The following is a 15582-nucleotide window of genomic DNA, read 5'->3' as shown; positions in this document are numbered from 1 at the left end:
CTGTATTTCTGAGTGTTTTACGTGCTGCAGAACAGGAACCTGCTGTAAAACAGCAATTATGCTGAGTCAGGCTTGATTTTTAATAATCTTTTCCTATTAAATAAATAACTTGTGCGAGTGATTAAACATGCACAAAAAAACAAGAAAGATAATTAATAGTAAAAGTTACAGAGTTAACTTTCTAAAGCTGCGAGTAGCCACCATCTTGAAATCAAAACTGCATTTTTTCCCACTATATGAGTGGAATATTACCACTGGAGGTGGCGTTCCAGTTTAAATCTACCAATGGGAACAGGGAAATTACCACTTCCCAGGACTACTGGAACACACCAGTACCCAACCCACATACTCAGCTCTACTGCTCATCCCATAAATGCCTGTTCCTTACAAATGTGGCATCATTTGAAAGGGAAATTAACAGGCTTTCCAACAGTATAACATTTATTGCCAAGAAGCTTTGTTACAACAAAGAAATAATATATTACACAAATTTCCTTACGTTTTCTGCTAAGTTAGAGTATTTGTTTTAGCTGCGTTTCTAATGGCTTCCTTTGAATTTGCCCACAGGTTGCCTGTTTTCAACGAGGAGGACAGACAGCTGGTTAAAGGGACGTACGACTTCTTTGCTATGAGCCACTTCAGCTCCAAGCTTGTGACTCATGCCAAGGAGGACTCGTAAGCTGAAAAACATGTTTTTTTACTCTTATTTACAAGCCACGCACAGTTTAAACAAATGAAGAGCAGCACTAAACCTCTGTGTTTGTTCACCGCCTCACATCTGCAGATACACCTACACAGCAACGCTTGAGGTCCAGCACATGATCGACACCACGTGGATCATGTCTCCGAGGCCCGTGGTGCCCTGGGGTCTGAGGAAAGCGCTCAACTGGGTAAAAACCCAGAACCGTGTTCAAATGAACTGTTTCACTGTAGTTACTTTCTTCTGAATCTGACTTTGCTGTCACTGCGAAAGGTGAAGGAGCGCTACAGCGACGTGCCGATCTACGTGATGGCCAACGGGGTCCAGGAAGACCCGGCCCGTTTCAAAGACAGCCTGCGAGTGTACTACCTGTACAACTACATAAACGAGGCGCTTAAAGGTGAGTCTGAGAGAAAAAACGGTTGTAGCTGCTGCCCTTTAAAGGCCACTGAACCTTTTTTCCCCTCACTGGCCTCTGTGGAGTTTAATATTTAGACAATATTTAGGTTACTGACCCCGGATAAGTCAGCTGACTCAGAACACAAATACTTGCAGAAATAGCTTTGAATTGCTGAGTCATAGCTGCTTGTTGTCTCCTTAACTGTCCTTGTAGGAGAGGGGTGACACAGTCAAAAGACTCTGGTACTTTAATGCCACTAGATGGCGCCAATGTACACAGAACTACACACTACTTCAGCACCATTAAAACAGTACCACACACTCACTGGAAAAAAAAAAGATTTTTAGGTGTAGTAACATTTATTTAATTATTCTTTTAAATTTTACAAAAAATATCAAAATTTCTAAACTACTAGAATTTACTAAATAAACAATATGCATTATATCATTTATCAATATTACTGTACAAAAAAGTAAATGCTAATATTATTTTACCAGTAATATTTAAGTGCTTTTTCTGGACAGCACATAAACATGAATATATTAAGTAACTTCTACTCTTCTGGACTAAAACTGAGGATGCATGCACACAAATACTTCTGCTCCTCATTCCCTTGTTTCACTTTTCAAGGAGAGGACAAGACATGGTGGAAATAAAACATAAGTTGTCTGGTTTCATTTGCTTGAATACATTTGTTGGTGTGCAATAGTTTGATGGCGTAATGTAGGTCATATTTAGTTGTCAGGGAACAGGGAATGCATATTGTAGCATTCTGCTGTGTTTGRCTGTTTGTCATGTGACTGCAGTGGAGGATTGTGGGTAGGATTCATGTTTGTTGTTCTTAAATCATTTTAGGGAATTGGTCAACATTGTTCTTTCAGCAATTAGTCTGTTGTGTTACTCTAATTTGTGTGTTCATTATTTGTTAACTTGTGTTAAACCGTTCAGCAGAAGTAACCATAAGTGAGAGTGGTAGGCCTAGTCATTAATAAGACCTGTGAGTTTCACTTTGTCTGTGTTGTTCATGAAGAAGAATCCAATAAATGTTTTTAAAAACTGCCACCTGGTGGTGAAGTCTTGAACTACAACAAGAGCTACACCTCTCTTTGCAGCTGTGAGGTGTCATGCTACAATATTGTGCTTGACACATGTGCACTGTTATAAATAACTTGTAAGATTTACTAGGAAAAATCCTCGTAACAGTTTGCACTTACTTTTTTAAGTAAATTTAAATGATACAAATTCATGTAATACTGTATTTACTCATTATCTAGTAAAAGTTATTAAAATAGTTAAAGATTTGTGAATAAATCAGGTAAATTTTACTTTATTTGATAAAGTATATGTTACAAGATTTAATTGAGCAAATTAAGTGAAATTTACCTGATTTATTCTCAAATCTTTAACTATATCCTTCGTAACTTTTACTAGATAATGATGAGCAAATATTATAAGAATTTGTAGCATTTAAATTTACTTAACAAAAGTAAGTGCAAATTGTTACGAGAATTTTCCTAGTAAATCTTACAAGTTCTTTTTTACAGTGTTGTTTCCCCTCTTCCATCCGCAGCGCACACTTTGGACGGCGTGAACCTCAAAGGTTACTTCGCCTACGCCCTGAACGACCAAAGAGACCCAGGCTTTGGTTTGTACGGCCAAGTTCACGAAGAGCTCATCGTCAAGGCCTCCCTGTCCAACTATCGCAACATCATCCAACATAACGGCTTCCCCATTCAAGGGGCCGCGCCGCAACAGTGTCCCGCTTCTCCCCAATCCTGCCTGGGCTGCCATGTTCTGGACAAGAGGCCCGTGGTGGGCTTCCTGTCACTGGTGGGTTCAGGGGTGCTGATCACCCTGGGCCTCATTATTTATTACACAGCCAAGAGAAACAAGGAGTATTACTGAGAAAAAAGGGATAAAGACTGGAAAGAAACTGCTTAATTGGAAGTCTTGTCTGAAGCCTCGTCAGCTTCATGTTTTAGGTGTTAGAAGTGTTTTTAAATGTTCGCTGAATGTTCAGAGTTAACTTGTGAGACAAGTTACAAACACCACTTGGTATTATAAAGTACCTGAATCACAAACAAACTGTACAAATGTTTTTGATTTGCCCATGCAGTCGGATCAAGAGGTGTAACAAAAACCGACTAAAAACTTTCAGCACAAAGAATGAGACTGGAAAAAACTTTAAAAAACATTTAAAGTATGTACAAATCATTCAGTTATCATCTGTTTGTTTTCTAGATTGTGGCCTAATTCACATTTTTTTTCCACTTATGTGGCTTTCATCAATCATTTATTAATTTGAGTACTTTTATCTAGAATATTTCAAACTTCCTATCATATTCTCTGTCGTCTCCAGCTGAATTTAATAAGTTTATAATGTAGTTCTAAGGGTTGGGTTTGGGACCCTATAAGGAGTCACCCAACACTAATCAGGAGCCCCTTAGATCAGGGGTTGGGTCTGGGGACTCCTTACAAGGGCAAAAAAATAAATAAATAAAATCCAGGGACCCCCTCATAAACCCCAAGCTGTTAATAGTTAATTTATTGTCATTTCAACCCCTAAATGCCATGAGAATATGTATATTTATTAAGTTTATTATGTTTGTTTTATTAGTTCATTGTTCTCCATGCATTTTTAAAAATAAAAACCAAATTAACAACTTAGTGAAAGTTTTTGAGGACCCCCAAGATACCTCTCGCGGATCCCTGGGACCCCAGTTTGAGAACCTCTGCCTTAGATAATCTAAAGATATGAACGGTTATATTTTATTTTCACGTTAAAGAATTTAAAAAACAGTCATTAATTGACAAAAATAGTACTGTGAACGTTTAGATTGTCACAATTATGGCCTTTTTAATAGGGCAAGTAACATTTTTTTTGTATATTTAAAGGAGACATGCTTTTAAATCTTTTTTCCCATTTAAATCATTCAGTTGTTTTTTTTTTTTAAAAGACCCTACATTTTAGAGACAACTAGTGAAATTTTTAAGGACAACTATGCTGAAGATGGAATTTTAAAAAATCAATTTTTTTTGGCTCCACAAGCCCCTTTCACCCCTTTTCTGAGGTGTCTCAGATCAACTCATTTTGAGGCTGTCTCTTTTAATCTACACGAGGCGCTTCACACCCCGCCCCGCTCCAGACCGGTTTATTCTAGTTTGATAGAGGGGTTTATAACTGTACAGTGGCACAGAAACATTGTGTTCACAATTTAATTAAAAGATGTCAACTTGTCCATCCAGCCTCACATGAAGGAGCCAGAGAATGAAGACAATGAAATTACAAAAGGAAAGTCCAGAACTTATTTGGCAATTCTGTTGGAAATACTGTGACACAATAGTTAAAAACATCATAGAAAATAGAGAAAACTSAACAGGTAGAAAAATATGACCCAAACAGAATATAAACATATCTATGCAGCATCAGGAGAAACTAAATTAAACTTTTCTGCTCTCCTTCAGTTTCCAAGTACACAACWAAAATGTATCTATTGGCTAAATAAACAGATTTTGCACACGTCCCCTTTAAACCAGCAGTTGGATAGGTCACACATCACACATTTATAAGCATTACATTAATGTTTGGGAACTATTGAGTTATTTATTGCAAAATGTCTATGTTAAGTCTAACTATGGTTGTAAATTTTATGTTTGATYATGTCTATAAAGCAGCAAAACCCAACATGTTGTAAACAAAGTAATTTATTGTGACTCACAAAAACATCATAAATCCTCATTTCCTGCAACTTTGTTGTTTTACATTAAACTGAGCAGAAGTGTTTATGAGCAACAAACACCAAACCTGTCAAAGCCTGCATTTGGTAGTTTTGTGTCACCACAAGGGCTTTTGAACTCTACAATAAGTCAGTTTAACACTTAAAACATCATAGCATCCAGTCCGTCCTCCATAAACTTCTTATAAATGGCCATAAACTTGGCTGTGAACGCCTCCAGGTGGTAGATGGCTTTGCTGCCCAGCTGCAGTCTGTGTTCGTAGTACGCTGCCAGGTGAGCCACCTCCGTCTTCAGCTGTCCGTCGCAGTTATTCAGCAGCTCTTTCACCAGACTCTGTTAAGGCGATGAATCATGAACACGAGTAAATATATTTTAAAAACTGGCGACGGGGAGCTGAGGTAGAGAACCGCACCTTCATGATGATGTCAGGAGGGATGCAGTGAATCAGCAGCTCGTAGAGCCGGGCCCGGACCTCCAACAACCTGAAACAGCAGCAGGGAGGGGATGATTCTGTATTAAATATCTCACCGGCTGAACTTCCCCCGCTCCCTTTTCGTACCTCTGAGGGTTCTGCTGGCTGACGATGGCGTTAGCGGTGTCTCTCAGGTAGACCTCCCAGTCTGCCTCTGGCACATCCTGGTCAGCTGAGAACGGATACCTCGGAAAAATCAAAAAGGGTCGTCACAACTTTATAAGCAAATCTTGATATTTGTTAAACTACTGGAAGCTTCACAACTCACTGCTGCACTCTGCAGGCCTCGCACATCAAAAGGGCTTTGCGGAGGTTGCGTCCAGACTTCTCACTGATTTGTCGGGCCAGTTCTGGGGGCAGGAGCAGACCCTCCTTTTTACACACCGACGTTAGCACGCTGCAGACCTGGAAATGAACACGCATCAACTTCCCGAACTATGGAGAGCCGTTTCATTCAAAATACTATCAATAAATAAATAATGTAATTAAGTATTAATAAAAATTTCATCAAAATGTCCCCATGAAAAAAAAAAAACCAAAATCAATATATTATAATACATTTTTAGCATGCCTTTATATTTATTTATTTTGAATGAAACGGTTCTCCATACAGAACAAGCGCGTTTTAGACATTAAAGCCTCGAGTCGCCACCTCTCCTCCTCACCTCCTCCGTGCTCGGCAGAGGAACCCTGACGGCCAGACAGCGGCTCCTGATCGGCTCGATGACCTTGGAGGTGGACGTTGARCAGAGGATGATGCGGCAGGTAGACATGTACTTCTCCATTGTGCGACGCAGAGCATGCTGAGCATCTTTTGTGAGTCTGTCCACCTCTGTTAGGAGCACCACTGAGAGAGGACGACTGCTCATTATTGTATTGTTGTGAGAAACGTTTACTGGCATAAACAGAAACTAGTTTCTAAAAGTAAARTGACTGATCATAAAGAATAATTCAGACACCATACATACACTGAATAAACTGTTTTAACTCATGAGTCACGGTGGCACAAACAGACGTTTGCTCTACCTTTGAAGTCTCTCTGGGTGCTCGACTGGATTTGCTGGGACTGAGCCACAGTTTTAATCAGCTCTTGAATCACCACACGGTCCTGGGTTCCTGCATCGCTGCGCAATAAGAGCAGAAAACACCTTAAACCTCATAGCCTCTCGGACCAAAAAACATGTCATTAAATTAATAAAATATTAAACAAAAGAAAGAAATGTACGTAAACTAAAGTTTTAAACACATAAATTTGACAATATATTAAGGTTACCTTGGGTTGACCTCCAAGTGATAGTTGCTGGCTACTGTGTTTATCTCAATTTTCTTCTTTGATGGAGCCTGTTGTTAAAAAACACAAGCTGTTATGTAGTTAAAACCTTATTTATATATGAACTCAGATGAGAAAAGTACTGAACAATCATCATCCTGCATGTTTTAGCCTGTGCACCCCCCGATTTTTTATACTTAACATGAAAATAGTTTCTTATATCAATATTTATGATTAAATTCAACTAGGGCTGCCACAAACAATTATTTTTATAATCGATTAATCACCGATTATTTTTTTCGATTAGTCGACTAATCAGATCATACGTTAATTGAATATAAAACATAGAGCTTATGCCAGAATGCAGCTGCTATTATATAACCATGGTTAGATTTTAGCTATATGCTAACTAAAAACAATTGCTGTGGAAGGTAAGTTCTGCTCTGCAGATATTACACAGGTTTCTCTTTCATTTTCTTAAAAWGATCCCACACTTTGAGCTCTGTTGTCAGGTAGCCATGATACCAGAGCCTGTCTGTATAATGTCTTGTGACGTCCACGGCCTACCCCAGTTACCACTACTGTACATGTGTGTCAAGTAGGGCTGCCATGATTAATCGATGACTAAATAATCGATGACTAATTTAATAATCGATTAATCGTCTTCTTTTTTTGTTGTTGTTTTTTACTTTGTTTTTCTCTCCAAACTGCTTTGACACCTTCCACTGCCACATCTGCCTTTCTGTCCTTGACACACATGCACAGTAGTGGTAACTGGGGTAGGCCGTGGACGTCACAAGACATTATWCAGACAGGCTCTGGTATCATGGCTACCTGACAACGGAGCTCAAAGTTGGGATCATTTTAAGAAAATGAAAGAGAAACCTGTGTAATATCTGCAGAGCAGAACTTGTCTTCCACAGCAATTATTTTTAGTTAGCATATAGCTAAAATCTAACCATGGTTATATAATAGCAGCTGCATTCTGGCGCAATAAGCTCTGTTTTATATTCAATTAACGTATGATCTGATTAGTCGACTAATCGATAAAATAACCGGTGATTAATCGATTATAAAAGTAATCGTTTGTGGCAGCCCTGGTGTCAAGGACAGAAAGGCAGATGTGGCAGTGGAAGGTGTCAAAGCAGTTTGGAGAGAAAAACAAAGTAAAGAACAAAACAAAAACAAAACAAAAAAAACAGATTAATTGATTATTAAATTAGTAATCGATTATTTTAATAATCGATTAGTCGTCGATGCCCCTGGCTTTAAGTAACTGAGCARTTTAGTTGGATAGCACAGTGTTAATGTCTGAAAATGAGCTGCTTTAAAGTCAGCATCGACCATAAACTAAATCTGCCATAATATTACTCACAAGAAACTCATCAGTGAGTAAAACTTTATTAGTTTTACTTTTAATAATATTTCTGTATTTATTTCAGATTTAGTCAGTTAGTTCTTATCAGTTCTTATCTTTAAGTTCTGCAGAAGCTGGCATTTGTTTAATGGTGGTTCAGCACTGATCAGTGAGTTCTTTCAGCCTCTCACCACTACAGTTTGGTGCTCTATGCGGAGCTTCTCCACTCCTGGCCCATACAGCTCCTTCAGTAAACACATGATGCGGGTCTTCTTCCCCGCTCCTGATGGACCGTACACCAACAAGTGAGGGAAGTCGCCACATTGGACCTGAAACAAGGATTGGTTCACAATTTAAAAAAAAAAGGGAAAAAATTGAACCTACATTTCTGCTGGAGACAATCGTCTGAGACATTGTTTTCCTTTAGATTAAATATAAATGTACTGTTTAATATATTAATGTAATTACTGGCTTGAAGACTTAAAGTTTGAATCAGTAACACGAGAAGTTTGCGTTTGCTTATTTGTTTGTTAGCGCTGCTAGGCGCTAGCTTGGAAACAGAATTAGCATAAACAAAAGTATTTTTCTCACCAGGTTTTTCAGCTGAGTCGCTTGTTCCTTATGGAAGTCGAGCTTCCCGAGAGAAGTAGGTCGATATTTATCCAGCCACAAACTCATTATTATAAAAACAATTTAGTAAAGATCTATCGTCCGAGTTCAAAAACACAGCCAGTTCAGTCGCTGAACTCCCGCGAAACACATTCCAACCGCGCTRCTTCACTTCCGGCAACTACGGAAAGTCAAAGGGGTCAAAAACTCTACATACGCGTGTTAAAAATAAAACATCTAAATAAAATAAAAGCCTCTTCTTAGGGATGTTGTACGTTTTTTTTTTAACTTGTCAGCCCATAAACTTTAAAAACAGCAGTCAAAACTGTTCATTAAATAACTTCAAACCCCCTTTCACTTTGTTTCTATAATAAAATAGGAGTAAAAATCTGCTGGAAAAAAAAGGTTTTACTAATTAGGGGAAAAAATCAGTTATGAAGGGTTTAAAGGCTGCATTTGGACAGAATGATAAACATGTCTTTTATTATCGCAGCATTATTGTGCCATGATATGAAAGTAGACATTCTGATAGGAAACAGCTGCATCCTGTGTTGACCCAAAAGTGCAGTATAAGCAGGGCATTAAACTAAATAATTATTACAACAAAAACAACCAGGTGTGAGAAATTGCTCTTAAAGRCTGAGACAATTAAGCTTCTTGAAAACGTTTACTTAAATTTTAAAAAAACAGGCCTACCAAAAGCTAATTAAAAGTAGCAATGGGCTTACTAAAATAGAACGCTTAGTAAGCATTCCCACAAAATTCACAACACCAGCTAAAAGTAAAAATAAAATGCTAGCTAAAACCCAAATGTAGATGCTATTGAAGAGTAACCAGACACTATCTGATTGCTAAAATAAGAAAAAGGCAGAGTATGCAGAAGTAGCTATTTTTTAAATTACATAAAAACATTCAGTGAACAATAAGGTGACCTCTGTCATAATCACTGTAGTTTGACCTCTTTTATTTCAGCTAAACGTGCATCTAATTATCACCCAACTTAGGTTAATTGATTCATTTTTTGTATTTTCTTTTTATCTATTTATTTAAGGCACACCTTCTCTGCCACGTACTGCAGTGTCCTCCACACCCAACCTTGACTTAAAACCGGGAGACGTTTTGTTTGCAGGAAGTCCGTGAAGGGATTGTGGATGCAGGATAGCATCTTTTCCATGAAATACCACAAAGAAATGTGAGACGGTTAATCTGACGCTAAGCAACACGATGTGCATGCTTCAAGGTGTGAGGTATTCCAGTAAATCCTCCTAATCTAGAAGCAAGTTCATTTAGACTTACATTTCTTTTTTTTTCCATATTGTTCCTCACACTCCTAACAGAATAAAATCCAGGTTCTTAACTCCACATTTTCTGTCATGCAACTATCAAGTTAGAAGATAATTGGGATTATCTCACTGAAAATACAAGAACATTTGTTGCCAAAATAAGGATTTCAAACAGTATCAACATCACATATTTTTAAGGCAATACAGCTGACATAGAAACACATGAATGTCATACTGACGAGTTTTTAAAGCTACGCTTTATGCAATTTAAACTGAAGGAAGGCATACACCGCCATTAAGACCATAAAACAAACAAGCTGTTAACATCTTTGTCAAAACTTGATAATAACAATTTTTAATGCATAAAATATTGCAAAATGTCACGTTCAAATTGTGTGTTGAAGATGACTCTCAGCTACTGCCACATCAAAATTTAGCTCCATTTCTGCAAAACCGTTATTCAACGCCTTTGTCTTTCAAAAGCAGAAGACGTTTTTCTTGACTCGTTAAAAGCAGGGTGTTAAACCTGTCAGAGGTCATCGTGTGTTTCAGAATGACTGAGGTAAAATACGTCTGTGTGACAGGAATGTTCTATATGAGTCGTGCCTCAGCAGGTTGGTGGAGCTTACATCAACACATACTTGAATTATGTTCATGCAGATCAATCATCCTGATATTAAACACTAAAATCTCACCAAGTTATTTTAAACAAGACATGTTTGGGAGTCTAARACTTGGACAAATCTATAAGCGTACACGCGCTTCGTTCTGACAGAGTATTGGTGGAGATCCCTATTTAACTAGACATGGGTTTTTACGATGTGAAAACAAGTGTGCATTGCCTTGTAGCATGTCATTGCCTGCAGCAGTGGACTTGCAGAATGAACTGTGACCAAGTTTAAATGTGTTTTCTATACCAGCTTGTGCCTGTCAAGTCAGCAGGTGTTTGTAATAAGGGCAATTGTGTGACAATATGAAGTTTGTAGAGATTTTCTATTGAAGTATCTGGGTTTCGAACCCTGATCTCCCACATGAAAGCCCATGGCACTAACCATGAGACCATTAGAGCTGTGCTAGAGAATGAGGGCAGGGTTTAGTTTGTACATGTGCGGAAAGTGGCCACATTGCCAATATAATGGTTGTCACTAATTTGAAAAATATTACAACAGTAAAGCAATATTAGGACAACATTATAGTAAAACATCAAAATACAATCATATTAATATTGTAAACACTGAACTACTGAGTTGAAATATTAAACTATGGTGCAGTACCAAGTTGAGTACAGCATGGGCCAGTATTGGACCAATACAAGGCTCCATTGACTGCCATAATAATTTATTAAACAGTAATATTTCAAAAACTATAAGTTTTACAGGCACCAAAAGGCATAGCCATCATTTGGCACAGGGGCTTTACAGATATAAATTACAATGGCAGATCTAGGACAAAGTATGCAGGAGGAGAAGCATGCCAAAGTTGAGATGATTTGGATGGTAAACGAATCATAATAGTGTGCATTGCYWWRGCAATGCACACTGACTAGCAGATTGTTTCTCCTACAGAACAGGCCTCAACAAGAAAATCACCTTCATAAAATGTTACAAATTTCAGGCTATCACTGCAAACCGGAGACATTCCCTCTAAATGGGTCATGTTTTTCTTTTTTTTTTTCTGTCAAACTTAAGCAATGTGGAATAACTCAAGTTCACTGACTGCTTTCCTGCTAAGACAAAAAAAAATAATAAAAAAATAAAAAGCTTGGTTGATGTGGAAGAAGTCGACAGAGCGGGGAAGAACAATTTAAAGCATTACCTCATGTGTTGGCGAGGAATGTGTGTGTAAGGTGAAAAATCCATCGCCCTGAGCCACATCACGCAGCAGAGCAGGGGAAAGGTGGTTCGGGTCGGGGGTGGAGGTGGGGGGGCAGAACCCTTTTAACCTAAGAATCTTTTTTTTCTTTGTTATTGCTCAAAGGGGAAAGGGCGAAAATGTTTATGCCGAGTATTATCTGTAATGTTAGCAAATTATTCCATGAAACACTGATWGGATTTTAATAAAACTGGATGTGCGTCCCACAACGGATTAACTTTGGGAGTTAAGCCCAGAGGGTCGCAACAGATACGCAACCTCAGCAAACACAGACATGATGATAACTCAGTGACTTTTACAGCTTTAAAGCTAAAACCTGGTGTGGTAGTGACTGAGAGTCATCCCCAACAAGTACTCCAAGTGCTAACAGATCACACAAGTGTTAGAGAAGGCAAGCCTATGGTCAGGAGGTTGCAGGTTCAGATCTGTTATATTAGAAATGTGGCAAAAACACTCTAGGCAACTGGCAGCCCGCGGGCCAYATGTGGCCYGCAGGTGACTTCCCTCTGGCCCACCAATGAGTGTTTTTGTTGTTGTTGTTTCTATAATAATATTTTCCTTTACCACCTACACCCCATACATATTTATATAAATATTTGCAGCATCCTTGTCCCAGTTAGCWGTAGCAGCTAATYTAAATATATAATTCACWGATTTTTAMAATGGSTGAAAAAATWTTATTAAGCAAAATTAAAAACTACGTATTGTTGATTTAACCTCAAAAACATAGCTCAAGTTTCTCWTGTGGCCCCTGGAAAAAAGAYAATTGCCCACCCCTGCTCTAAGCCCTTTGCTGCCCCAATGGTTGTGTCAGCAAGGGCATAAATCTTAATGCAAGTTTGCTCACTGTGGCGACTCGTCATGGGGGGAGTAGAGAGGGGGTAAAATAAAAATAAAGGCAAACAGATTCTGTTTGTTCACAAACTTTGTGAGACTGTTTTTAATGGCATTTTCAGAAAGTTATTATTTTCCTCAGAGCCACATTTCTTACATTCTTCCAGCCCAAGCTGAGCCCCCTTCGCTTCTCCCACCTCTAACAAAGCCACATTAAATCTTTGTGTCTTTAAATCATGGATTTTCAAGGATTTACACTTTTCTTTTTTTCTTTTTCTTTTCTTTTCTTTTTCGTAATCTGTAGATAATTGTTGATTGAATTTTTTTTTGAGAAAAAGGGTCAGATATAATAAGAATTTTTCTTCTTCTGCTGCCATTCATTTAAATTGTGATTTGTATTTTTTTTGTTTGTAGTTGAATTTACGTTGTTTTTAAAGAAATGAATGAAATGATTAAACTAAACTAAACTTTATCAAAATAATAAAAGAATAAAGTGACAAACCTTTATTTGGAAAAAGGAAAACAAAAGACAAACTGAGTTTTAACTATCCACACGGGCGTGTTTTGGTGATTTTTATATTCAGACAATAAATTCGTATTTTCACAACCACTGAGTAGACGAGGTTATGGCCCCCCTTTGCTCTCTGACCCCCCACCCCCCATGTTGGGAACCACTGTTGGCCACAGGTTGGCTTTTTAACCTACACTAAAACGTCTGAAACTGGGATTTAAAAGTCATTTGGTGACACACATTCCTTCGAGGAACACTGGGCCTTTGATCTATTTTTGTTTAAGTGCAGCTTTTCAAGAAACTGAAATGCTTTTACAGCAGACACACACACACACATGCTCACACACACATTGCACTGACAGTTCAGACACCTGCCTGTGGACCTGCCTCCCTTCTCGCTGAGGTAATGTAGGAGGGAAACACATTCCTCAGCCCCCCTCTCCCCCACCCCAGCTCAGCGTTTCACATCTTTACCAAATAATCTCTGGATCCAAAGTGTGGCAGTGGTTCTGCTGGATCGTTGTTCTTCAGGCTGCAGGGTTCTGTCAAAAGTTCTGGTATGTCCACTTCTGATTTTAACGTCTTTATTTTTAAATAAACAATATTTCACCAGATGTTTTTACGAGCCTTCTCTCACACTTTTCAGTTTTGATTTCATTAATGACTGCAGCTATTTTTTTTTACGAGGAAACGTGTGTGTGTGTGTGTGTGTGTGTGTGTTTGCACACGTACGGCATGCAGCCCCCTCTTTTGTAAAGGATGTATGCTGAACACGTTATGATTATGTTTGAAGGGGCTTTTTTCACGTTTTTTGGCCTCKTTTTAAGACGTTTCACTGTGTGCATGACAGGAAAAGAAAACATAAAGCCGAGGAAAGGGTGTGCAGGCAGCAGCTATGAATAGCTGCACAGCAGGAAAAAACAATGTGTTTGAGAAAAAAAGTCTTTGTTTGGAAAAGCAGAAAGAAGGAAAGTGATCGCCAAGTAATCAGTTCTGTTCATTGTTTTTTAAAAAATGTTCTTAAAATATATATTTTAATAATTTTTTTAGGGTTTATTTAAGAAATATGTCACATTTTTAGACTTTTTGTTGCTCTGAATCTATTTTTTAGCTTATTTTCTTGGCGAAAAGGTTAAATGTTTGCTTACAATTTACTAAAACTAGGAAATTATTTTACAAAGCCTTCATTTGCTGCAGCTGAAAGGTGAAGATGGAGGATATTTTTGCCAGATGATCTTAAAACTCTGACGGAAAACTGAACAGATTTTGTGTTTAAGCTGTCACGACATTCTGGAGGATTTCAGTTCATCTCAGCAGAGTTCTGACTTTCTTAACGGCGTGGAATATATGAATCTCTTTGCGAATCCAGACTTGAACCTGCTGTTATTACATGCATATATTCTTTATAATGTGCACATGTGAGAACATGATTTGTTTAAAGTGATGGCTTTTTTTTCTCCCTCTTCTTTAGGCCTGCTCTCCTGCAGGTGGGAAGGGAGCTGGAGTGTCTGCGTGAGGTTTTTGTGGGTTTAATCTGATTCCCTTCATCAGACTCGGCTAAGATAAGAGGAGGTGGAGGAATGCTGGAGGGCCCGGTGCAGACCCGCTCTTAAACCCCAGCAGAGAGCCATGTCTGGCCCTGACTCCTGTGTGTCGTGCTCCACAATAAGCTTCTAGAGATGGACAGCTTGTCTCGTGAGTCTGACTTTCAGCAGAACGGACACTGCTGGAGTCCAGATGTGTCTCCTGGGACGGTTGTGGATTTTAAAGATGCTTTTGGAGTGACTATAAAACAGTGCGACCCTGCAGCACCTGAGCAGCACCTCGCAGCGAYGTCCTGCCCTGCGCCCGTGAGCCCATCAGAGGACGTGCTGAGGGTCGTGAAGCACAAACCCAGCGCCATCGTGTTCTGTGACTACGCCTGCAGCGCTGACAGCCAGGTGCTCAGTGTCAACGAGAGCTCTGATGGGGCCTCCTCCTCCTCCTCCACGTCTAAAGGAGAGGAGAGTGATTATGATGATGATGAATTTCCTGAGGCGTTACAATACAGGGAATTCCTGGTGAGTCGCCATCGTCGAAGCCTGAGCAGGAACAGAAAGTGCACGAGGAGGAGGCCGGATGTCCTGCTCCACGGCAGCAGCAAGAGCAAAGCTGAGTTCACAGGAAGCAGGGAGGAAGAGGAGGATCAGCAGGTAATTGAACCCAATCAGCTCCAGTTCTTAGCTGTTTCTGCTCCAGGTTTCCAGAGCTTCACAGCCACAAGTTTCACTCAAATGCTTTTCAAATGAAAAAAAACACCCAGAGAAATATATTTACTTAGGGTGAAAATGTTTGCATAAACGTTGCAGAAGAAGCTGAAAGTTGTTAAAGCTAACYGAGGCCTGTCCTGAATGAGCTCATGTGTTTTTATATAAAAATGGCTGCAAATATTTAATTGCAAAAGACAAACAAGAAACAAAAGAATAATTAAGTGAATTAAAAAAAGTATTAAATGTGTATGTGCTCACATTATATCCTGAAAACCAGAGCTTTATAG

The 15582-nt window shown here is 38.8% G+C and overlaps 3 protein-coding genes across 3 annotated transcripts in view; 2 read left to right on the top strand and 1 right to left on the bottom strand.

Annotated features, from left to right (window-relative positions):
* Positions 1-3616, top strand: part of kl (klotho) — an 11825-nt gene extending 8209 nt beyond the window's left edge. Inside the window, exons 10-13 of the mRNA XM_014003313.1 lie at positions 568-675; positions 785-890; positions 974-1100; positions 2671-3616. Of these exons, the coding sequence (XP_013858767.1) occupies positions 568-675; positions 785-890; positions 974-1100; positions 2671-3005 (676 nt within the window). The 3' untranslated portion in view covers positions 3006-3616. The remainder of the gene's footprint in view (positions 1-567; positions 676-784; positions 891-973; positions 1101-2670) is intronic.
* Positions 3617-4787: 1171 nt separating this feature from the next.
* rfc3 (replication factor C (activator 1) 3) lies at positions 4788-8938 on the bottom strand. The gene is made up of 9 exons (XM_014003312.1): positions 8529-8938; positions 8129-8266; positions 6584-6651; positions 6337-6434; positions 5976-6157; positions 5579-5715; positions 5398-5496; positions 5251-5320; positions 4788-5171 (listed from the first exon to the last, which is right to left on the bottom strand). The coding sequence occupies exons 1-9, from the start codon at positions 8613-8615 to the stop codon at positions 4980-4982; spliced, it is 1071 nt and encodes a 356-aa protein (XP_013858766.1). The 5' UTR covers positions 8616-8938; the 3' UTR covers positions 4788-4979.
* Positions 8939-14525: 5587 nt separating this feature from the next.
* The window catches only part of stard13a (StAR related lipid transfer domain containing 13a), a 69529-nt gene continuing 68472 nt past the window's right edge, over positions 14526-15582 (top strand). Inside the window, exon 1 of the mRNA XM_014003309.1 lies at positions 14526-15238. Coding sequence (XP_013858763.1) covers positions 14726-15238 — 513 coding nt within the window. The 5' untranslated portion in view covers positions 14526-14725. The remainder of the gene's footprint in view (positions 15239-15582) is intronic.

This window comes from Austrofundulus limnaeus, unplaced genomic scaffold, assembly GCF_001266775.1.
Source record: "Austrofundulus limnaeus strain Quisiro unplaced genomic scaffold, Austrofundulus_limnaeus-1.0 Scaffold17, whole genome shotgun sequence".
Classification (NCBI taxonomy): domain Eukaryota; kingdom Metazoa; phylum Chordata; class Actinopteri; order Cyprinodontiformes; family Rivulidae; genus Austrofundulus; species Austrofundulus limnaeus.
The sequence above is the reverse complement of the archived record's forward strand: the minus strand, read 5'-3'. Positions and strand labels throughout refer to the sequence as shown.